A 24,584-nucleotide genomic window follows, 5' to 3' on the forward strand; every position below is an offset into this window, starting at 1 on the left:
TGTGTCCGTCTGTGTGCACATCAAGGGCCCCCGTCTCGTTTGACCTGCACCTAAAGCCTCGCCATGCTAAACTGACAATAGGTTGGGCAAGACCCTCACCCCATGCAGACATCCATTGTCCTGAGACGTAGAGCGGCCCAGACATCGAGGGGGGTGGAACGTGTGCAACTTGATGGAGTGAGAGTGGTGACAATGAAAATATGGGACAGAGCAGCATCATAGGTGTCAAGGAAGCAGTGTTAGTTTTTACACAAACAAGACTGCAACAAGCATGCAATATGCATCATTTGGGGAAAAAAAGGTTGTTTTTCCAGTGTCTCACCCTGGTGGGCAGTTCATACAGAGATTGTGTCTCCTGCAATGTTGCAAGATACTTAGGCAACAATATGCGTGTGTGTGTGTGTTGGTTTGATGGGGAGGTGACTAGGAGCTCACATGGTCACAGTATGGTAAACCTTTCCTCAGGTTTTTGTTGACTCATTCTCTCAGTTCTCTTTTATATTTCCAAGAATTTGCTGATTTTAAACTCACATTGCCTAGACTAAACTTTATCATTCACATCTGCGAGGGGATAATGGTGCCATAGATGATGTGGCAGAACTTCCCTCTTTCCATCTTGTGCCCATAGGTGTTTTGTCAGCAATCTAGTTCTGGGTTTTTGTGGTATAATAAGGCCAAACTAGTTTTTCTAGACAAGACACTGTTCAAAAAACTGTTCAATTATTGTCTTGATTTTTTTTTTCAAACTGAAAGATCAATCATAATGCTATCTGATATCCTGTCAAACTCTTCTGAGTAAAGACTGGATTTTATTCTCTGCTCTCATGTTTTTTGAAAGCAATAAACTCCCACAGACTGATGATGCAACAGGAAGTGTTGAACAATTTTGCTCTCTGTAAATGCTCTGATAGTTTGATTTGTTCTCAACACTCACTGGTTCGTCAATGGTTAATGTTATTCTGTTTTCAAACATTGCACATTTGATCAATAGTTATCAGATGTTGTTCTTGTTGTATTATTTTTTTTTTTTTACTACCTTCCTTTTTTTAGTGATGCCAAAACAAATATTTAAGTAGTAGTAATAATTAAATCTTAACAATTTAACAAAACTAAATTCAGGGCAAACCAGAGCAGAGGAATCTTGTTATAAATGAGACAAAGGGATCATTTGGGAACAGAAGTATGTGGGTGAAACGTAAGAATATGAGGTCACGTTGGTTTCTATCATTGCGAATGGCAGTTGGAGAATCAGGAATTGAATATATGCCGTTTTATCCTCGGAATGTATTAGTGAGAAATCTCGCGAGGGGAGCTGATTCTAGTCAAAGTGAATGAGTAATACAGCAGAACTTCTGCTGCCAATTGACACAACAGCACACACAGAACGGTTAGCTGAGCACCGTCCTTGTTGCACTCCAATCTTTCGTTTACTTCTCCAGAAAATAGGTCATAGTGTCTCAGAATACAAAGAAATAATCGACACAAATAAATTTCTAGGTTAGGGTTTTATTCTCTCGACTATGATGCAATTTCACGCCACACTCCGCAGAGGCACCAATACACATTCATAAAAATAATGGATGAAGAGGGAAAAAGAGTAAACGCAGCGTCTAATGTGCTAATGTTTTATGAAAAAAGTAGTATTTCATACAATAACAGCAATTACAATAATTAATAATTATATAATAATACTATTAATATACATGTATTATTATTAAAATTATAAAAAATATTATTATTATTATTAATATTATTATTGTTGTTATTATTATTATTATTATTATTATGCATCATGCGCAATGAGGGATTTCCGTGCAAGAACTCAATGCTCAAGCAATGTCTAAATAACACGCATCGATAAGGCTAATATAAACGCCTCCAGTGAAGTCCAATTGGTCTTTAATGAGTACATCAAACAGCACTGGCATTTTATTGGTCAATTAGTAATCCCTACAAAAAAAAAAAAAATGCATGGATTTAGGGAGGGTAAATTTATTCACAGTCAATGTACGAATCAGGGTGCCTTTAATATATGACGGAGTAGTGTTAAAATGAAAGATTGAGGGGTGAAGAAGGCTGAGGAAAGGAGGAAAAACCTTTGAAAAAATAAATAGCGAGATTTGTTATGATAGCTTAGATTTCGGTGGAAATAAATTATTCTTGATCGCCTGCTGCAACGAATTCATCAGGTCTGGCTTGAAATATACAACAGAGTCACTAAACTATCACTTTTAATTGCATTGTTCACCCTGGAGCCCATAAGCAGCCCGTAAATTACCACTGAATCACATGTAAAACATACGGGTGAAAATTGCAAATGCAACATTAATCACTGCGTGACAAGACAAGAAGTAACAATGAAATGCCTGAAAGAGAGAGTGCGCGCGCGCGCACACAACCACACACAGGTGAGCTACCTGTCAGATCAGTGCAGCACCGGCAGCCTCTCGTGCATCTTTTCAGCTCCTCTTCCTTAAGATCAGGCGGTCGATGCTCGAGTTCTAACCATTCTTGCTCTGTTCCGCTTACATGATAGAATGTCCACAGCCTCACCTTTCCAAAGTCCCACCTGTGTGTTGCAGAGCGATAGACGCGAGCACCTGATCTGATTCATCAGACGACCTCAGTGCTTCTCCATCTATCCCGCCCTGTAAAGATAGGTGGCGTGTGTGTCAGATTCTCGGAGCGCAAAAGTAAAAGAGAGAGCGCAGAAATGTCATCTGAGGAGGCGGAACACGTCAGTGCGTCCTCAGGTTTGTTCCGTGTTGTGGCTCACAGAGATCAGTCCAAACCTGTCCATCAGGAATAACGGTCCCTTCATTATAGTCCTCCTCAGCGCTCCAAACATCTCTGTGGCGTTTTCCTCCCCTCTAACCGGCTCTTTGGGGGAATTTTCATATAGAATCGGGTAGGTGAGCCTGTTTCGTGTGTACTTAAGTCCTTGTGGATGCTTTTTATACAGCCTGTTTGACTTTTTTTTAAACCCCTCCCGAATATGATATTTCAATCAACTTGGCTTCAGTCGGCTCAGGTGAGAAGGTGAGAAAGGTGCGCGCGCCTCACGGATGCTGACACACCGGCAGCTCCACGCTGGGATGATGGTGATGATGTCGCTCGTTAAATGTATCAGTGCATGTTTGCGCGGCTCTCATAAACGGATGCTTTCCCTTTAGAAAACAACACAACACTTTTTTTCATCCGCATCTCATTTCAATCTTATTTTTGGCACATGACTTATAGTTTTAGTTTAAATATTTAAACATTAAATTCCATAAATAAGCTAAAAAAAATAAGTTCAATTTTGGCATATGTATCCACGAATTGTCCAAGACGACTGTGATGAGATAAACTGTGATGAGAGGGTAATGTGCCTTGTTTATTTGTTTGTTTATCAAGCTTTGATTCCGTGTGGTATTTTAATGGTTCGCCATCACAGTACTGCACATTTTATGATACATTTTACATTGTGATAAACTGACATAGATTTCGAATGTAAGATTTATTCTAAGCAATAATTAGAAGAGTTTACTCAAATGCAACACGTAATGTTTTTGACCATTTATATATTTTCATTTTCATTTTCAAAAAAGAGAAAGAAAGGGAACTATATGCAAACCTTTTTAATCAGCACGGTATGCTGCTTTATAACATAAAGTAACGGGACTATCCTGTAATTTCCGAGGAAAAGTAATTATGCTTAATTAAATTCGGTCAATCAGTATAAGTCAGTGGAGAAATTAAGCCAATATGTACATCCATCAGACTCACAAAGAAAGCACCCCACCAGATCCGATGCTTATAACAACTTAAAGCAAAAAGAGTGAAAAGTGAAGAAAGAAAAAAAACTACATAAAGCCATGTCGGCTAAACACAAGTTGCGGAAACTTTAATCGCTTTTCATTCTATGATATGATCTATACGCACAGCACACGCTTTATGGTGACTTGAAGGTGTCGGTGTGTCCGTCCCCCTTCATTCGCGCACTCACGCGCTGCTGTCCGATCACACACACACTTCAAAAGATCAGACGACGCGCAGGACGCTCACGGTCCCTCTAAACAAACCCTCCTGGATAACTTCATTCGGACATCTCAGTCACTCTACCCCCCCCCCCCCCCCCCCCCCCCCCAAATATCATTTGCTCTCCTGTGAGCGACACACATCCTCCTTCCTGCCCTGAGAGTCCAATTGTTGCCGTGTGTGTGTTGGTTGCTAGATCTTGGATGAAGGAGCGGAGCCCATGCGGACTGCTGCCATCTGACCCATTCTTATCAATGAAGCAGGAGATCATGGCGGAGGGTCCCCGGTGTAAGAGGAGAAAACAGGCCAACCCGAGGAGAAAGAACGGTAAGAAAGTATCTTATGTCGAAAACGTGTCTCGGGCTTGTTCTCGCGTCTTTAAAACACAGTTGGATTTGGGTGAAATTTTGCGTTGTCAACTGAAGCGCTGTACAGAAGTGCGGAAAACTCAACAACAGTGTAAACTATCTTGCATTGTGCTTAAGGTAGCTATAAGCCTACTGATTTAAGTAGTTTTCCTTGCTGTGGAAATGTTTAAGTTGTAATAGAGTAGGAGTTAAAGGAAGAGTTCAGATGTGAGCGTCTATTATCTCACAGCACAAAACCGTTATGCGTGTGTGTGTGTGTGTGTGAGAGAGAGTGCGTGCGCGTGCGTGATCTGCTGGACACAATACGGATCTAAAATACCTTAAAATACGTATGAAAGTTGTTTTGGGTGTTGTATTTGTTTTTCTCAAACTTTTACACTTATTCTTTTTATGGACTTATGTCTTCTGTGGAGTTGTAAAGGAGTAAAGTAGTGCTGAACGGTTACAGGTTATGTGTTGGGACACTTTTTGTCACTTTTTTAACTTATAAATAGTCGCAACCGTTATGACTTAGGATATTAAACACTTGACTTTGGATTTGTGTTGAAGGGGTCATTGACGTGAATTGAAGTAACGATTGTGTTTGTTGGGATCCTAAGGAAATAAAACAATAAGAAAAGTCCTGGTGTAGGCTATTGGCCTGAGGAGAATTTTAGACACAAAGAAAAACAAACACATCTACAAACACATTTAGACTATTACCCACGCTGTTCCGTCCTTCTTTTATAGATACATATATTTTTTGTAAAATGAAAAGATTTAATTTAATTGGATCAGAGTGTAATATTTTTAAAACACTTCTTATTACCGGTATGCTGATCAAGCTGTATTTTATGTAAATAAATGTAAATATTGCTTTAGTTATTTTGGGAGTAGAATTACCCACATTCCCGGACCCTGTTATGTTTGACCTCGATACTTTATTAAATGCGATCTATTGATTTTATTAAAATCAATGTAGCCTATCGCGTAGTGTATGACACTGAATAAAGTCGATGGGTTGAAACTATTTTCAAATAGGGGCAAAAATGAGTGAAGCGGTCATTCAGTTCTCGTGATTCGCATTGAAATTATTATAATTATTTTCAGCTATTTGAAAACATTTGCAAGGGAAAATAGTTGCTCATTTATCTAACTTTCAGGAAAATTTACTTTTTCTCTTCTTTTTAATGACAGAAAATGTATTTGAGGAAAATAAGTAGAGGAGTAGATAAATAATACATATCCGGCGATGACTATAAAACGAGTCTTGTATGAGACGTGAGTAAAATAAAATGTTTTGAATCGTCTTCACTTGCCGTTATTATATATGTAAATAATAGAAAGAATACATACACATTAATAATATTGATTAGTTGGATACTTTTCTGTTGAACAGCTACACACTTAAGCCTACATATAATTAAATACAATTATATTATTATTTTAACTGATCAGTTAAAATGTATTATTGAATGTAAAAATTCAATTGTTTTCTTTATCGCCCATTAACTCTGTGTAAGACACATTTTATCCAATTTAAATATGATACTGAATATTAAAATGACAGGTTTGTTAAAAAATGAATCCAAATTTATTTTTATAGTTTGTAGTTCAGGTCCTCTTCTCTTTGCAGTGCGGCCCCACCCCACTGTTTTGAGGGCCCAATGGGAGGTCACATTAGGCCCTATGTGAAACTTGATCCGCTCTCTGGCTGCAGTTGTGTTGTGGTTGTCATTTACCCTCCCACACCCCTAACCTCCCCCTTTTTTTCACAGCACGTCACATCCAGCTGTGAGGGCCAGCTTGACAAAACTGTCAGAGGTGCAAGACTATAAAGTTGCAGCTTTCGATAGATTGCCATGGTTCTGTTGTTGTGTGTTGCTTTCTCATGAATGACAGATCGTTCTAAGTTTGATGTGATGCTCAGCTGCGTGGGTTTTTAATTTCTCTCATGTTTTTTCTCTTATTAGGCATAATTTGTCTATGATGTGTATACAGCTGTCACTTTCAAATGTATTTGTGATTCATTCTCATTTTTTGGCTCGCTTAAAAACCGTGCTAGAGCTACTAATACAGATGATCAGAAGCCTTTGTTAGAAGTCACTGTATTGAGTCACTGCAGCTTACAGATTAAATCACTTGTTACTATGAAGGGAACATTGTGTGATATTTGTTCGGGTAGCATAAAGAGGCTAGCAGGTTCATCGAGACAAAGCGCTAAGACAATGGCTTGTCATTGGGGCATCTCATTGGCATGCTCTTATAATCGGCAGTACCAGGGTGTCTTGTGTACTGTCTTTGGCACGTATTGCGCACAACCGGGCCATTGTGAATGCAGCTGCAGCAGATACCTTTCACCCTCATTTAACCACTTCCTACTAAATACGGCTTTAAAAGAAAAATTATTGCAGTTATTTATTTGCAAATATCAATATTAGTCTCACTCTCTAAAACACATGCACACACCAATCTCAAGCAGTAGTACATCATCTGTGCTGACCTGAATGCCTTTCATATCTGCTATGCCATGTTTCAGCCACCCCCTTTCCTTCTTTCTCTCTTTCTCTCCTTCTCTCTCTCTATTTTTCCCTCCCTCACTCCCTCCTCCACCACACACCCCCTCAGTAAACACCCCCGAGGGCAGAACAAAGAAAAGGAGCTCCTCTCCTCCTTCTTAATCACAATTCAGCCCTTTCACTGCCGCCAGGCCACTCTCTCGCTTTCAGCATCCCAAACCCAGAGATGAAAAGAGCGCCAGAGAGAAAGGAGAAAGGGAGAGTGAGAGTGAGTGAGTAAGGAGAGAAAAGGTGGAAACTATGATCTCGAGCTAGAGGTATAGAGGTAGAGTGACATAACTTTGGTGCCTCTTTGCGATTGTTAAACTCCCTTGGTTACGCTGCCCACGCCAGTCAACTGCCCCAGCGAGGGACGGGGTCCTTACTAATGGCTAGATAATGTTACTGGATGCCAGTCTGGAACTATTAACGGCCGAATAGCAGACGAAAGAGAGCGAGAATAGGGAGGGACTTAGAGACAAAAAAAAGAAGGACACTGATAAGGTTAGAAAGAATTGAGTGAGAGAAAACAAGTTAGCGTGTGTAAACGGGAGGGGAGATGGGGGCCGGGGGAATGGAGGGGGAAGCAACAGATTGTTTTATGGTCCCAAAAGAAATATCACAAGTGCTTGAGACTAAGTGGAATTCATTTTTAAAGTGCTGCTACAGACGTTAGGTGTTAGTTGTTTATGTTGTCACTTTGTAGCAAAATCACACACTCAATCTGACTTATTTGACTAGTTTATTTTGGAAATACCCCCCCACCAACTACCACCACCCCCACCACCGTAAAGATGCCATACATCTGCCATATTCAAGATAAGCCAATAACCCAGATATAGAGATAAGAGAAACAAGACGTTGGTTATAGAGATTCATGGATTTGTATGGGTGGCGGGACAGATGCCACTCTCAGGGCCGACACTTTCTAGCAGTCCATCGCTTTCACGAAGTGAGACAAAACATCCAGTCAGGGGCCAAACGCCTGTGCCTTTTCACTGACAGACAAGACATCCATTATTGTGTTAGCCTTTCATTCGCTTTTCCCCCTGTACCTCAATAGGTCAGGGATCACAAATGCAAATCCACAGGCATACCGAGAGAGAGAGGGAACGTAAGAATACTCAAATGCACCATGTGATATGAATTCTTAATTTTATCTGTTTCGTTCCCTCCCCCCTCGATTTTTTTTTTGTTTGTAAGAAAAGGAGATTATCTGTACACCTTCATTCAAGTCCCCTCCCCTTTCAGCTGGGCCAAGCTGTGCAGGATTTAGGCCGATTTACTTCAGCAAACACCTATGGACACTGGGGAGGGGACGGACCCTGCTTGGAAAGAGGGGGTCCTTTGTTTGCTGGGGTGCAGAAGGCCTAATGCTTCACCGGGCGGCCGTATTATCGCATTAAGCTGTATGCTGGTGGCCCAGGGAGGCTGGTTAAAGCTAAAGCAGTCTGCTATCTGCCAAAGACAAGGGAACATACATTAGGGTAGAGACGTTCCCCCATTGTGTGCCTCAAACTTCTTCTCTGGACGTGACAGATTAGAAGGATCTAGGTAGAGGAGTTGTCTCGGGAGCATCTGCACAAAGTGCATTGTGGTCTGAGTACATGTCGATTCAAAGAATCCCGCTGAAGCTTGTGATATTTTGGAATATTTGCTAGGAGATGCTTAGATTCCTATATACTTTGTGGCAGGACACGGCCTAACCGTGGCATAACTATGGTGTTTTTATTCCAAGTTAAGCTACATTAAGCCCATCCCCCAGTTTTTTTCTTTCTCCAAGCTAGTGCAGAGAGCTTTATCTTACTCTGTTCTCCTAACATCTGTCACCGCTAAGAGGGACAGGAGAACACCACCGGAGGCTTCGTTAGTCCTGTGTCACTTGTGACTAACCGGAATGGGCAATTCACAGTAGTGAGTCTGTTCCCTCCTCTTTTCTCTTGCTCTCCCACTCTCTACTAGATGATACAGCTTCAAATACCACAGCTCTTGTTTTATGCAGTCCATCGCTACGTTGGGTGTGGGTAGTTGGCCTTAGAATGCCAAAAACACCCACGTCGGCCATGGTGATCAAGATAGCGTGTGATGTTTCCATAGTCAGAGGCTGTACTTTACAAGTTATCTGTTGTTGTTCAAGGTGCTCGACCGTGGACGTGTATGTTTGTCGTTCAAGGTGACTGACAGAGTTTATTGTGCGTCTTCCCCTTAACTAACCATGTGCACATTTTCTTCATGAGTGAGTGCAGAGTAGCGCTGTGACATTTTGTGGCGCCGAATTGCCGTTAGCCTAAACAGCGAGGATTTACCAAGGTCAATAATGAGGTATGTCACTGCAGGCAGCAGAAACAACAGTCCCGGTGATAATGAATGGAACTAAGGTTGAGCGTGACTGGGATGTCTGTGTGTTTGTGTTTTCGGGATTATAATGTGCATACAAAATTGATAAGCTTTTGATAAAAGTTGTTTTTCTTGCATTAAACCCCTATATTTTTCACTATTTCTCGACAGTTTGGAATCACGGTTAATTTTTCCCTCAAGTCTGACTTATGTTTGCCTACACATATGGATGTTCTCTCACAAACCCCACACATACACCGTACGCACTCACATGGACATGTCCCGTTTGATTAGTGGAACACCTCCGGCAAGGTCACAGACACATGGAACAATCAATAACGGATCGGTGGATTAAGGTGTCATGACATCTGTGGGCCCAGACCTCCCATGTATGGGTGAATGCCTCTTAAAGCCCACTCTGTTGACAATGCTCCCGCCCTAATGCCAGATCTATATTACAGGCCCAAAGAGTCCGTGTCCATGGGCTGCGGCCTTGCTGCCAGTCATCTCCGTTTGAAGGTTCCTCTCACTGAGCTGCTAGGAAAACACAGGCTGCGTCTATCGGCGCGTATCTTCCCTTTGCTGTGATGAGGGTGGAGATGTTGGCCTGTGATACAGTGGTTAAGTAATTGGAATAGATTGCTCTCAGAGATTAGCTTGAGTGTAATGGCCTCTTTCATTCTGACCCACAGTCACAGGCACTGCTCTGAGATCAGACTAAACATGCAGGTCTATGTTAGAAGGGCCAATAGCTGTAATTACATCAGCCTTGTTATCTAAACTCATACTTATTCAGTCATCAATTTGCAACATAAAAGTGAAAGTAAAAGGACTGGCAATGGGCTCTGACATCTTTCTATGACAAAGATGTGGATTCTACAGTGTGAAAGTGTGGTGCTATTCCCAGCACTTGCCTGGGACAGAGAGGCTGTGGGCACTGTCATAAGCAAATGTCAACCTGCTACCTCAGGAAATGAACACTACTGAGGAATTACTCCTGACAGCGTTCCTTCTATGCCTCCGCTTTGACAGACAGACTGCGTTTGTAGCACCTCACTCCCCGTCACTCCTCGAATCTGCTGTGTCTTATCATTATCTGAGGTGAGGTTTGAAATCAGTCACAAAGCTCTGCCTTTTCCGTTTTACTGCTTTTCCTACTGTCCACTAGCAGGGCTCTCATCTGAGATTGCAGGGCACAATTTTTTTTGAGGGTTGCAGGTCTAGCAATTAAAGTAATGAGGAGACTCTCCGCTCACAGAAGCCAAGGAGTGTAGTGCTGACTAGCTGCCTTTCAAGTCGATAACTCCTGGCCCACAACCTCAGGCAAGGCATGCCTGCTCCTTATCAGGGAGGATGTCCTGTGCTTTACATTCCTGGACTAAATGATCCTCTTCCTTAGTGTAAGCGCTAGCACTCAGGAGGATTGGATCTGATGGCCCCGTCAAAGCAGCCTCTGGTTGCTACAAATGTGACTGTAGCATAGACTAGCTCTTTCACTCTCTTCAACTGGTGCATTTATTCACAATAGGGAACCCGAGCTGCTCAAAGGTGTTTAAAGTAAAGTTTATTTAATAGTGCATGTGGAATTTTTATTTTATTTTTCAGAATTAAAAAAACAAGCAGGGTTTGGTCTGTTTCTACTTAACCTTGGTTGTGAAGTGCTAAAGTTCAATTGCCAGACTGAATGATGCTAGACTTCCTTATATTGATGTACAAGGTGCCCTTAGGGTCTACTGTAACTGAATGATGTCAGGATTAATTGTGTTCCAATTGCTAGGCAGTAGCAGGATTGAATTGCCATGTGTGCCACAGATCCAGATGGTACAACTGAACCCACCTTTTCAGGCTGGCAAAATCACTGGTCTTAATGCCATCGGCTTTTCAAGTTTTACAATGGGCCAGGCCTCGTTATTACCAGCGGCAGCCTCGTTGGCGAGACTGCCATAAAGAAAGTGTTCCTCAGCAATTAAAGCTAATGAAATATTCATGTGTGGCACCTTCCTCAGCCATCCTCGCAAATGAGCAAGCCATACCCCCCCACCCCCCCCTCCCCTCAATGCAACTCCCAGCTTTATTATGGTGGTAGCCTGGCATGTCTGCAATTAGTGCACTGTCTAGCAGCGCTGGGTGGGTATGGTGGGTAGTGATTGGAGGAGAGGGGAGGAGAGTGTTAGAGATGTTGGAGAGGTCACATGATGCTTTGGGAAGGTACACAGGAAATGGAAAAGGGGAAGGACCAATCAAGCCATTTGTAATGTGAGGGTGGCACGCCTGCTGATTCACTTCACACTCCAGCTTTTGTGCAAACATGCAGGGAGGCAAGGATAGTGATACTTGTGTTGAGGTTTGAGGTGTGAGACAGATAGTTTTTACATGTTATGTGTGAGGACTACTTATTGATAGTGCAGAGCTTATTTTCTCCATTTTACTATGTCCTCCACTTGTATGCGATGTATCTAGTATTGGAAATTCCTTTCCCCATGTTGTATTAAAAAACAGGACACAGCTAAAAAAAAAAAGCTCACAGCTGTCAATTCACTAGTTGATCTCTCTCTCTCTCTCTCTCTCTCTCTCTCTCTCTCTCTCTCTCTCTCTCTCTCTCTCTCTCTCTCTCTCTCTCTCTTTCTCTCTCTCTCTCCCTCCCTCACTCCCTCACACACACACACATATACAAACACACACACACACAGACACACACACACACACACACACACACACACACACACACACACACACACACACACACACACACACACACACACACATACACATACAAATACACATTACACATACACATACAATGTTTCAATGTTTATTTCTCTTCTTCCTTCATTCTTTCTCTAATATCTCACACATTGAGACAGATGGACACGGATAGCCATGACAATGTTGTTTTGTTAAACCTAAGACAAAAGTGGGAGAAACACTGAATAATTGTTTATTATACCGATCAAACTTTTACCTGTGAACTTTCCAGTTATATACCACACCATTTGTTATGGCAGCCAGGAATTCAGCATTTATTTAAATTATTTTATCGCACCATATTTAATCCTACATTTGCGTTAACCAAAGACTTTACCCATCTCCACATCAACCTGGAGAAGCCTTTGTCACTTTATGAGGTTTTCACTTTGCCAGTGACCCCTTTGCATCTCAATGAGGTGCTGTACCCTCTCTTCCCTCATTCCCACGCAACAAGGCCCTATCCATGGTGCACCTTTCCTTGGAGCTCTGTGAGAAGTCCCGTGCATCCTCCAAACAGGCCGGCCCTGCCGTGTTTACTGTGGGATTAGGGGGGTGAAGGGGGCGGCTGCGGGAGGGTCTGGGGGCAGCTGAGGAAGAGGTAGCCATGGGAAGGGCCCCCCAAAGGCATGGAATGCCGGTGAGGTCAGCAGGGGTTGGTGCGGGGGGAACCAAAGAAGCTCTCCGGGGATGGAGCAGGTGCTTTTGTGTAGTCCGTCAGGCATCAAAGACGTGACGAGGCTGAAAAGGTTAGTGCTGGCGCTACAAAGCGAGCACTCCCCCCTCCCCCCAAACATACTTTTTTTGGCTCCGTACTTGTGAGAGTGGGTGCAGGAGTGAAAGTGAAGGCTGGCTCCCATGCTCTGGTGTTCAGAGGTCAATTTTTGTACCTGAATGGACTCCAAAGGAAGAGAGGTCCATGGCAAATGCTCAAAGTAAAGTTTTCCGCTCCGTAACGGCCTGTTTGTAGGCCTGTCATCACAAATGCGATTCAATCGGATGCTTAGGGGTCCTGAAAGTCCCATCAATCTTTTAGATGACAGTAAATTCATCATACCTATGGAGTGTTTAATTAACCAAAGCCAAGTGATCATGTTAAGCTACATTATATTTCACCAGCTTTGATATGCCACTTTAGATTTGTTTAGGTTAACAATACATATTAACATTATTATTTATAATTATTATTTTAATTATTTATTATTATTTTTTTTAATTATTTTTAGTTTTTTTGTGGAAATTTACAGAAAGGAAAGTCTTTCAAATAACTTTCTTATTTGTTTTTCAGTTGTTGGGCCTATCACTGTTCTGACATGGCATTGGGTCAAAAAGCCCAGTCAGGCATAATGTCTTTACAGCGTAGTGACAAACTGTCTTGCCTCTCTCTGCACTTGACGTCCCAGCCTTACCCAGTCGCTGCACCTCATGTCTTTTTTTCTCTTCGTTAGGATGGGCAAAGCAGGAGGAGGAGGTGAGGTGAGGAAGCAGGGGTGGGGGCTGTGGGTTTCAGTTGTTGCAGGTTGCGTCATGGGACCCGCGGTGTCCCCTTTTGTGCAGCACGTCAAATGTGGTTAACATGCGGCCATTTATCTGCAAAGCCCCCTGGGTGTACAATGGCCTGGCTGTGTGTGTGTGTATGCAGAGGGGGAGGAAATGGTAGAGCGGTGGGCTTAGCATCGGAGCGTTCCCATTCTCTTTCCCTGTCGCTGTCACCTCCCCTCCTCCCCTCATTTCTCCTCTTGGCTGCACACAACCCCTCAGTCATTGTTTCGTTCTTTTTTATTTCTCTCCCCTGGGGTGCTGTGTGGAGCGACTAGGTCAGGCGGCATCTGACAAGGTGCTTCAGAATGTTGTGAGCTCCCGTGAGACGGATGGTTCCCCACAAAAGTGGTGTAAAGCATCAGGGTGATAAAAAGAAGGTGCTCTTTAATTCCCAACAGCACCTAGCATATTGCAGAGTGCTTTCTGCAGAGTCAGAACCAAAAGACATTCTGTGACGCTTAGTCATCCTTGTATCTGTAATGTGAAAGGTTCCTCAGACCGTGAGGTCCTTTAAGGTCCTTCAAAACAAAATCAATGTCAGGAAGACAGTTATGGCTTTTTTGAACGCCTAGTTTGTTTTGCCTGAGCTAAGCCTCCTATTCAGTAGTTCTTTGCCAATAGAAGTGGCATGCATGCATTTCACAGGTAACAAGATTACTCAGACCGGTGATTGACTCATTTGCCAAGAGAGCTGTAGAAACAACTACACAGAAGCTCAATGTGAGATTTTTTAATTTTATTTCTTCCGACATGATACAGTCAAACAGAAACTTATGGCGTCAGTTCTGACAAACAGCCTTTGCTGTTTGTGTATGCCTCCCCTAGAGAGAGCAGATGCAATAGGGTCAAGGGCCAGTGTAATGATACAAGTGATGTGCAGAGGGGGGTATAAATGTATTTTTTCCATGTGAGGCTTCTCTCTTTGCATTGGTATGTGGCAATTGGCATATACCCATCACAGTCTAATGAAAGAGATGACTAAAACAGTACATTGAGAGACAGTTTGTCACAATCTCAAAAATTCTTCACTTGACAGAACGACACATTAGAATAGAAAGGAAATAGGTGGAACTGAATTGCTTTTTGCTGAGATATTTGTTATTGAAAAGCCAGCTCATTTTAAGTTGGACGAGTCACTGCTTCAGACATTGTACTTGTACATGTTGTTTTCCTTAGAATGGGTGGTTACTGTCCCTGGAGGCAAAGAGCATGAAGAAGCCACAGAGAGCACTACCATTTTCATTTTCCATGTTCTCCCTAAAAATACACCACAGTACATCCCTGCATTTTTGCGGTGGGTGCTGTGAACCGAGTTCTGTTGGATGGATTTTTGAGTTTCAATCCCATGTCATGTAAGGGTAGCTGATGTCTTTGGGATCAGCCAATAATTTCCCATTTCATCTGATTCAAGGAAGAGTAGTTTACATTAGTAGTGCCAACAAAAACCATTGCCGAAAATGTTCCAGGAACCTCCCAACTGACCGTGAATGTTATCTATAAATTTGTCTGCAACAGCTATTTATCCTTGTTCATTTGTTGTTGCTTTTTACCTTAGTTTTCTTTTCTTTCAGCTAAGCATACTGTCAACAGCGTGCTTGCGTCAAATAAACAGTTCCCAGGCCAGCCCTACATTTATTTCCCATGACTGCAGGGTAAATGTCTTTTAACTGTCTTTCTTATTGTGATTCTAAGTTGACTAACACAGAATAGTATAAGGTGAGAATGAAGCATATGTTTTTGTAGCTGCTCAGTTACAAATATTTGCTGGAAAGATGCTTGTTTGGTCAAAAGTTGCAGCTTTATGTTTGAAATAGTTACTCATAATGTTTCTCAACATAGGAAGTGGCATAAAACAGTCATACCACATGAGATAACTATGGTAGAATGTTTGAGAGAAGCAGTATGCTCCAGCTGTCTGTTGCTACTCTACTGACGGCAATCAGCAGCGAGCTGTTGACACATGGCCATCTGTAAACATTTAAAAGGATGAGTTTGCTTACAGTCTCTCCCTTTTAATTAAAGAACCGGGATGGCGCCCACCCTTTTCCACAGGTTATGTGATAACTGCACCTCTCTGTGAAGAATGAGAAGGTCTGCTGACGTCTTCTCCAAAACACTTTAGCAAGGGTGGAGATTCAACCCGTGTCCTAAATTAGGCACTCCGACATGAGCCGTTACAGTGCGTGGGGAACTTCCTGTTGCATTGATTTCAGCCAGGGCTCATTTGAAATTAACTGAAGTGAACTGGATGAGATATCAGTGGTCTTTAAGATGACATACTTCACATTTGCTTGGCTTCCTAAGACCACGTAAAAGTAGGCATATTTTCTGCTAAGGTTGTAATAAGTGCGTGTGTGTGTGTGTGTGTGTGTGTGTGTGTGTGTGTGTGTGTGTGTGTGTGTGTGTGTGTGTGTGTGTGTGTGTGTGTGTGTGTGTGTGTGTGTGTGTGTGTGTGTGTGTGTGTGTGTGTTACTGTACATGATGAGTTGTTTGTTTATGGCAGTCACAGCTGAAACGGAGGGGGCCAGTTCTCTCTGTCTGGCAACCAAGTACGCAGGGAGAAGCAAACAAACAAATAAACAAAGTGGGGTGAGACAGGAGACAGGACGGGAAGGGTGGAAGGAGTGGGATCCTTCAGGGGCACTATGTCAACCAGTTCACCTGAAACTAATGCCCCAGCAGACACTCTTCCTTATGCAGGGCCCTAATGAGTATGAGGTTGGCGTGGGAAAGAAGACGGGGAAGCACAAATAGGTGACCCACTAGGCCAGGGTGGGGGTCATACCTCTTGTCTAAGGGGGTCTTTTGTTTGCATGTCTGAGACATGGGAATTAGTTAGACCATAGTATTGTGTGTAATGCCTGGTTTGTTATGAACAGCTTGAGGGAAGGCATATTAACCACGGATTAGCAGTTTTGTAATTATATAGTCCATATGATGGATGTTATCAATAAAGAATATTTTCCAGTTTCATTGTTATCTATTTACACTGTTAGAGCATTAGACTTTGAAGTCTTGACCAAATAAGTTAAACAATTTGTGTATTTTTTGCACAGTTTTCTTCCCTATAAAGTAAGTAGATGCAGGAAACTTCTCAAAATAAAACAAAACTATAAATCCAAAGAATATGCTATAGGCAGAAGTCTGTAGCGTTTGTAAAGGTAGTCTGTATTAGTTCATATTGACCACACTAATCACATGGTGTCATCCCTGTCAACTGGAAATCTAGGTTAAATGCAAATTGATTCAAGCAATACCAGACAGTAATTAACATGTTAGATGTGTATACGTTCACTAGACCAGAAGGTCATTAAGATCTGGTTATGTCTACAGTTACTATTCAAACCAATTGAAGGAAAAGTAATTATTTTTCGAACACTCCCTAAAGCAAGAGCCAAAACTGTCAGGAAATGTTTTCACATCATGTGAAAGAGGGAGAAAATATATCTGTGAACTTAAGATCAAAAGAAGTGATATGTTGTATAGCCTTGAATATGGTTATCCCATAGAATAAAATATCAAGCATTTTATAATGGCAAAAATTAGAGTTTAAAATATGATATAATTAATATTATATATGGTGAATATGCATAAACACATAATAATTCCTTTTATGTGTTTGGTCATTATTTTAATTCTGTATGCACTAATTTTCTCTTTCTCTTCTCTGTCTCCCCTGGTGCTGCATCTGTTAATCAACATAGGTAAGAACATCTTCATATAAACACACATTTCACACAAGCTCAAAGATGATGTTCTGCGTTGTCTGCTGGTTAAAGACGCCCTTTATTATACTTCCTCTGCTGCTCAGTAACAAAGTCACAATTGCAATATGGTTTGCTAAGTATTTGACTCATTCCGATAAGCATCCTCACTGTTTTCATTGCTGGGTGAAGTCTATATTGCATACGTGATGACCATCTGTGCTTGTTTGAAGCTGTGTTGTTATTATTAGATCTTAAATAGCAACACTTACTATACACACTATACTATACTTCTGGGTTGGCAATGCAACAACTGGACTTCAGGAAACTATTTGTTTCTTGATTCAAATATACATTTTAATCACTGCTCATGGCTGGAGTCCAATAGAAGCTTGATCAAAAATATATAAATAAATAACACTCTAAGCAAACAAACTTTGAGTGTTTACCAGACACACTGTGAGCATTTCTTGTCTTAGTCCTTTAGCTTTTTGTTACGAGTGTGGAAAAACAGCTTTTCTCTGTCTGAGGAGATTTGTGGAAATATTTTTCCTGTTGTATATAAGGGACGTGACACTATGAAACCTAAAGTTGCTTTTCACAGCAGCTAACAGAATGATTAATATTAAACCGTTCTAATAAAAGCTGCATGGTTTCACGGGCCCCTTTAAGCGAGGCAACAATATCTCTTTCCACCTGGGGAAATGAATAAATCCCGTTTTCCAACTGTGCAAAATCTGTTCTTTAATGTGTAGCACAGCCTAGCCTGCATCATGTGGGTGGGCCTATGTTCTTCCCACTAAAATTCTAGGATAATTCTCTCTTTTTTTCCCTTTTTGCTTGGCTGAGAAATGCATTCGCTTAACAAGATGGGAGAAAGCTTCGGAACCAATGAAAAGGTGTCCCCAATTAAACTGGGAATGATTTGCAAAATATAACCCATACCTCAGAGCGGTTATGTAGAAAATAATTAAAACAGTTAATCTGATTTAGTAATGTAGTATTAGTTTGTGCTTTTTTTCCAGCTCTTTTTTTATATATATAAATGTAATCTTTCCTTGGGTAATATAAATCAAATCATATAATATAATATAATATAATATAATATAATATAATATAATATAATATAATATAATATAATATAATATAATATAATATATATATATATATATATTATAATATAATATAATATAAAACATATAATAATTATTGTTATTTATTTTTATATGATTCATTTATTTTTTATTTCGCCCAATGACACAGCAAAATTAATAACTGATAATCAAAATACATCACCAAACAAAATACATGACCAACTAAGACAAACGTTTTATTATATTAATGTTATGTTATGTTATATTATATTATATTATATTATTGCACAATATTTAGGTTCTCTGCAGACAACAACAATAATATTTTGTCTTTTTTAGTTAGACTGCAGTTGTAATGGTCTGATTTTTGAAGTTAGACTAACAGAGCTAGATAATGCTATTGTTGCTTGACATGTCCAGCATGTGTACACTTTAATCAGACTACAATTGTCCTTGGTGTTATGTACATTCCCTGAAGGAAGACAGAGGTGACACTCAACATGCATTTAACTCAAAAGTCAAACGCAACACAAGCGAGATGGAGATATCAAATTTTTAATTTCATTCATACTTTAACAGACAGATGACGACTGTAGACCTACTGTGCAAAAATCTGCTGTAGCTCGATTATAACTGCACATGTAAATGTGCATTGCTGTCATTTTGAAGCTGCTTATATTAACCTATTACATGGTTCGGATCTTTGAGGGCATGACTGTTCCACACCTATACCACAGAAGCTGACAGTGAAGGCTATTTTGAAAAGCGATGCTACTGAACTGGTACAACTGAACATACAGTGTGAAGAAGTGGTGTGCGAGTACTTCCTACATACTGTACATGTGCTGAGTGTTTAACAGACTTCATGTAGGATTGTGGCTGAAGTAAAACAAGACCAGTGTTTAGGGGGAATAAAGTGTGGAAATGCGCAGAGAGCGAGTGTGTGCGTATGCGTGAGGAGGGGTGTGTGAAGTACAGAGACTTTTTAAGATAATAGCTGTAACTCATTCTGTTTTTCAGCGACACTTCTATTTAAGATACGATAATGTCCACACTCAGATCCCTATTTCTGCTGCACTATCAAGACTCTTAAAAACGACTAGTGCCCTTAAAACTATTCTAAGCAAAACAGCTCAAGCATTTTGAGAAGTCCCGTTTTAAGTGGCAAATTGTTTTCCCACAATAGAATCAGGCAATTGTTAATTGGAGCCTATAGTCAATTTGACCTAGGACTGATTGGGGAAGAAAGACAGGAGGAGAGAAAGAAAGAGAGAAGGGTCCTCCACGCACTTGCTTTAGAGTGCACCTTGAGTGGGTATGCTAGTGTCTCAATGCTTTGGGATTTAAAGAGCAGAGAGATGGTGGCGCAGGTCCCAGTCTGTGGGTTTGGATAGTTGCGCTCGGGTTTCCATTTTCAAAATGTTTATCCCACTGCCGACTTCACCGGTAAGGCAGCCGGTAAGCTACATGACTTAAAGGTGTCTGTGGGAGGAGAAATGAGGCATAATCTGCCGGTAATGGAAGGATTTATTTGGAAGTTAAATTCGATCTTCAAGCTCCACCCCCTATTTCCTGATCTACTCTGTACTGCGACACTCCCTCAGTAATAAGTATCTCCGGGAGTGATCTGCCTGGCTAAAGGCAGTAAGATGCCAGCATGTCTCAGGAATTAGACGTGGCGGGTTGACATTATTAGTCCTACCTTCTGTAGGTGTCGTCCCCCCACTCCTTATTATTCGACATCTGGAGTTGATCAAGCGGTCACTTCCTAGTGCTTTTAACCACCCTCACAGCTTAAAGGGGGTCGGCAGCTGTTAAAACACCTGAGCACGCTTGCCGGAGACCCCTGCCTCTCCTACCTCCCCGCAGAGGTGCACACATTACATGCTGGTGTGGAGAAAAAGGGCCACATGCTAACTCAGGTGGCCTGGCAACCTGACACCACCAGGGTTCATGAGTCTAGACTAGACTTCTGGCCTAATTTTCAGGGCATTTGAGGGTCTGCTGGGATTACAGCCCTACAGGCCTCTCCTACAGCAGGGAACCGCCGTCTATGGGTAGATTGTATCAGCAATTTAGGTCTTGTCGGCGGGTGATCTTTAAGGTTGCGAGACAAGCTGGGGTTCAGACAGCTGTAGCCTTTTTGATCTTGCAGTCTCCCACCGTAGCGGTCCAAAGATAGCTGTCAGTCACATACACCTAAAAATAGTAAGCCTGGAAAACAATATGCATCAAAGACACCTTGCGCTGTAGTGCATGTTCACAATTATGTGACCAGCTAAATGACAGAAAGAACTTTGGATTCAAAGGGTGTTTTTAGTGTGAGAACAAAACAATGGCTTGATGCTGAGGTGATTCAAAAAGTAGTTCATGACCTAGCCTTTCTTTCTGCTGCGACTCAATGTAACAAAATCAGTGTTAGCCTCTAGCATCCCTTGGGAGAGGGCATTATGGCTGCTGTATTGTTGGCTAACCTCCTGCCAACTGTGCGGGGAACAAAAGGCCGAGCATTTATTACCAGACCCTGCTGTGTTAAAGGAAGCCCAGACCAGCCCTCCTTTCCTGAGGATGGCCTTCTTTTGGCTGTGCTTTAATCAAGCAAATGCAGCTTTTGCTAATAATCAGGTAGATAGCGAGTTCTCAAGAACTATGTGTCATTTTGTGCTTGGCGCGAATTGGATTACTGCTCGAATTGGCACGTCACTTTGTAATTTGAGCACTTATGTATACTATTTGTGCTATCTTATATTTCTCTGTTTTTCAGAGAATTATTTTGTAATAGCTTGATTTTAGCTTTAATATCATTTCTGTGAATTAGCATTTAACGGCGTGTTGATGGTTTTGAGGCGAGTTCTTATTGGGCATCATGAGAACAATGAGAAATTTTAATATAAAAAAAAAACTGATTTCCATAACATAATTTTCTCTATCAAATTAGTCTTTTAGGATTTGACATTAAAATCAGCTTCCGTATTTTAGACCAGTCACATGATAAAACAGGAAGTGGCAAAGAAAACAACTGTGGTAGGCTAATTATTGATCAAAAGGGCTTATTCAATGACTTCTGCTTCATACAATCAGAGTTGTTTCCTCACATATCCACTTAAATGTTACATTTAGCACAGTGTATTTGTTGGTTAAGTGTGTACTTGATGTACTGAATCTCTTCGTTGTGTTCCACATGTTCCAAAGAAAGACATGTTTATACAAAGCTGGACACAAAATGGCAGCTCAGCGCCAAGGGGTGAGCTTGCTTAGTTATCCCTGTCCATCCCTGGCTGCTAGAGCACATTTTTGGCGCTCGCCCTTGAAATCATCTCCACCTGGATGTTGTAGGCTGGAGTCCAAACACAATAAGGAAATAAAATATGAGTGTGAAAAGCTAGCAAGAATGGCTCTTCCCCCACTGGGACTCACTGCACTCCACAATGCACTTCGATGACAGGAAAAGTTTATGGCGATTTGTTGAATCAAAAGGAGGCGGATGGGGGAAAATGCTATGAGCATGAGCTGTCACATTCCGCACCCATGATGGAGGCATGCATATTTTTTCACTAGCTTAGTCCAGCTGCTACATGCTAGCCTGAGAACTAATCGGCCAATTGGCCACAGGCCCACATGGAGAAAATTTGTGTTTGTTGTTGTGGGAGTGAAAGTTATTTCCACTGAGATTGATCATTATTGTACAGTATGACTGAGGGAAACAGTTGTGTGGGCCATCTAAAAGATTTTTTTTTATTTTTTTTTACCAACTCTTCAATTTTTTCATTAGCATTATGACTCACTATATAATTTTTTATATACATTTTACTGTGCAGCCAACTCTTCTCTTTTAATTTATGTTCTTGTTATCATGGGATAGATTAGCTAGTTAGACTTGCTCCGATAGCTTTTTAAGGCTGTATTGGACTTAGTAGTACGTACGGTTGGAGCTAATGCTAACGTTGTTAAGTTGCCTGGACAGATTCTATAATATTTTACCAAAATTAATTTAAATATTAAACTTTTAAGGAGTGTTAAAAGCTTTTGCCATTCTGATATACAGTGTATATTTTTTAAACACACAAGAGAAAAGTTATGTATTTCACAGTTATCATGTTGCTTGCAAAATTTGACTTGCCAAGGAAGCAAAAGACGTTAATAGTTCTGTTAAATGCATGTGGGTGTGGAACAGGATACAATTTTTTTTTTTTGAGGAGGGAATAATGAAGACCAAATGACTACTCAGAAGTCATTTATTATAATTTTTTTTAACCTTCGTCCTACCGATTCACTTGGGTGGAAAGTTTTGCCCTGGGGAGTCCATGGTTGTCAGTTCCTCTTACCTCAGACAACCATCGCCATCGACAGTGTCGAATAGGAACAGTGGGACAAATTACCCGCACTGTGCCCAGGGGGCAGGTGGCTTTTAGGGGTCGTTTTCTCAGGTCACATGTTGTAGACGTACATCTGTCACTGTGAAGGTAGCACTGGGGGACACACGGCTTGCCGTTCCCTGATGTGTAAATTGATTCAAATTGACAGACGGTGGTACCTTTTGCTTCGTTACTCCCTGTGCCCTCTTTAACCGGAGGACAGGATCACAAAGCAGGGTTTGTTAGGGTAATCTAAGCCTTTGTCCACTTATCAACATGACGAATCATCTGTGTGGAGCTAGACGAGGTATAATGCAGTTTCATTGAGGATCCGTTTATTTGCCATTAATTCAACTCTTGAATTAATTCCCCCATAGGACTTTTCACATTATCTTATTGGTACAAAGTACTCAGACATGTATGGGTTGGATTCAGGTTGCTGAGAACGACAGGAAGATATTTGCAAAGAGAAAAAACAAGTGTTAATTAAGTGTGAAAATAGTCATCCTTTAAAAAAAAAGTATTGTATTTAGTTCTGTTTCCAGTAAATGATCTCTCTAAGCTTTAAGCTCAAGGACAGGTGTGAGGAGACCAGTATCAGAATTTACATTTCACTGGTCTAAACAAACTTGTTTATCTTAATTTGTTGTTCACTTTCATGTGTAGTTTATCTTCAGCACACAAGACGGCTTTAATGAAACTATTTTTGCGAGACATTTACTTCTAGTCCTAGTGACTGACTGTGAAAAAAGTCTGTCTATCTATCTATCTATTGATTTTTAATTGTTTTTTACTTATTTATTTTTGTTTAACTTATTTTTTATTGATTTATTATAAAAAATATAATAAGTATTTATTCATGAAATGATTAATCATTAATAAATTATTTATTTATTATGTTTTATTTGGTTAATGATGTGGTTTCTCCTTAAAACCCACTGAGAATTTCATCTTGTTTAGGAAACAACATATTTATATCACTAAACAAAAGGAAGCTGGAGCACTGCTGGTGTCCTTTGTATCCTCTGGTGCTCTTTGAAGGGTTAAATGTTCATAAAAAATTGGAAAAAAAATCCATATCCAGGCACTCAGTAGGTTACAAAATTAAAAAAGCCTTTATTATTTAATCGAGGGCTAAACCATTAAAAAACACCAACGTGTATCGGCCCATTGGCCTTCATCAGGGTGTCCAACAAGTGTTGGTGTTTTTTAATGGTTTAGCCCTCGAATCAATAATAAAGGCTTTTTTACTTTTGTAACCTACTGAGTGCCTGGACTTGGATTTTTTTCCAATATTTTATGAATATCTATATCACTGTGTAAAATCATAATGTTTAGTACACATTTGACATATTTTGGTGATACAGTGGAATCTTTAGTTGTGGCTTGTACAGTGGCGATGTACTGTAAATGTCCTTTACTCAACTGACCCATTTAGAAAGCAAGTGTGTAGCTCAGTGTGCAGTGGTAGTCAAACATCATGGCTAGAGGTCAGATTTACATGGTATAGGCCTGCGTGTTATGGGTGGACGTTCATCTGGGTCGTTGAGCTGCTGTGGCCATTCGACCGAGTCCTGCTGAGTTATATAGTTTCACTACTGCAAAATTGTTTCACAGGAAATTAACAAATAGGTTGAAGGACACATTGAGAGTGGCTAAAAATGGCATTTTGTCTATTTAAGAAGGACAAAAAGATGTTTGACATTATTTTTTGTGCATGCACACATACATGCTTGAACGTGTGCGAGATGGAAGCCTACAAACGGTCTTGTGTGTGATGTACTGGAATGGGATCATTTCATACAGTGACTTTCACGAATATTCATGAGGCTCTGGTGATATCTGTAGTGTTATTCATCATAGAATAATTGCATAAATCCTG

General features: G+C 40.8%; 1 protein-coding gene across 2 annotated transcripts in view; it reads left to right on the forward strand.

The window, feature by feature from the left end:
* Positions 1-2,680: 2,680 nt before the first annotated feature.
* Positions 2,681-24,584, forward strand: part of zeb2a (zinc finger E-box binding homeobox 2a) — a 50,149-nt gene continuing 28,245 nt past the window's right edge. Inside the window, exons 1-2 of one of the 2 annotated variants that reach the window (XM_077216429.1) lie at positions 2,681-2,908; positions 4,217-4,347. In XM_077216429.1, the coding sequence (XP_077072544.1) occupies positions 4,224-4,347 (124 nt within the window). In that variant the 5' untranslated portion in view covers positions 2,681-2,908; positions 4,217-4,223. The remainder of the gene's footprint in view (positions 2,909-4,216; positions 4,348-24,584) is intronic. The other variant, XM_077216431.1, reaches the window with a different exon arrangement.

Source organism: Siphateles boraxobius, unplaced genomic scaffold, assembly GCF_051911475.1.
Source record: "Siphateles boraxobius isolate OS27281-9 unplaced genomic scaffold, OSU_SipBor_1 7, whole genome shotgun sequence".
NCBI lineage: Eukaryota > Metazoa > Chordata > Actinopteri > Cypriniformes > Leuciscidae > Siphateles > Siphateles boraxobius.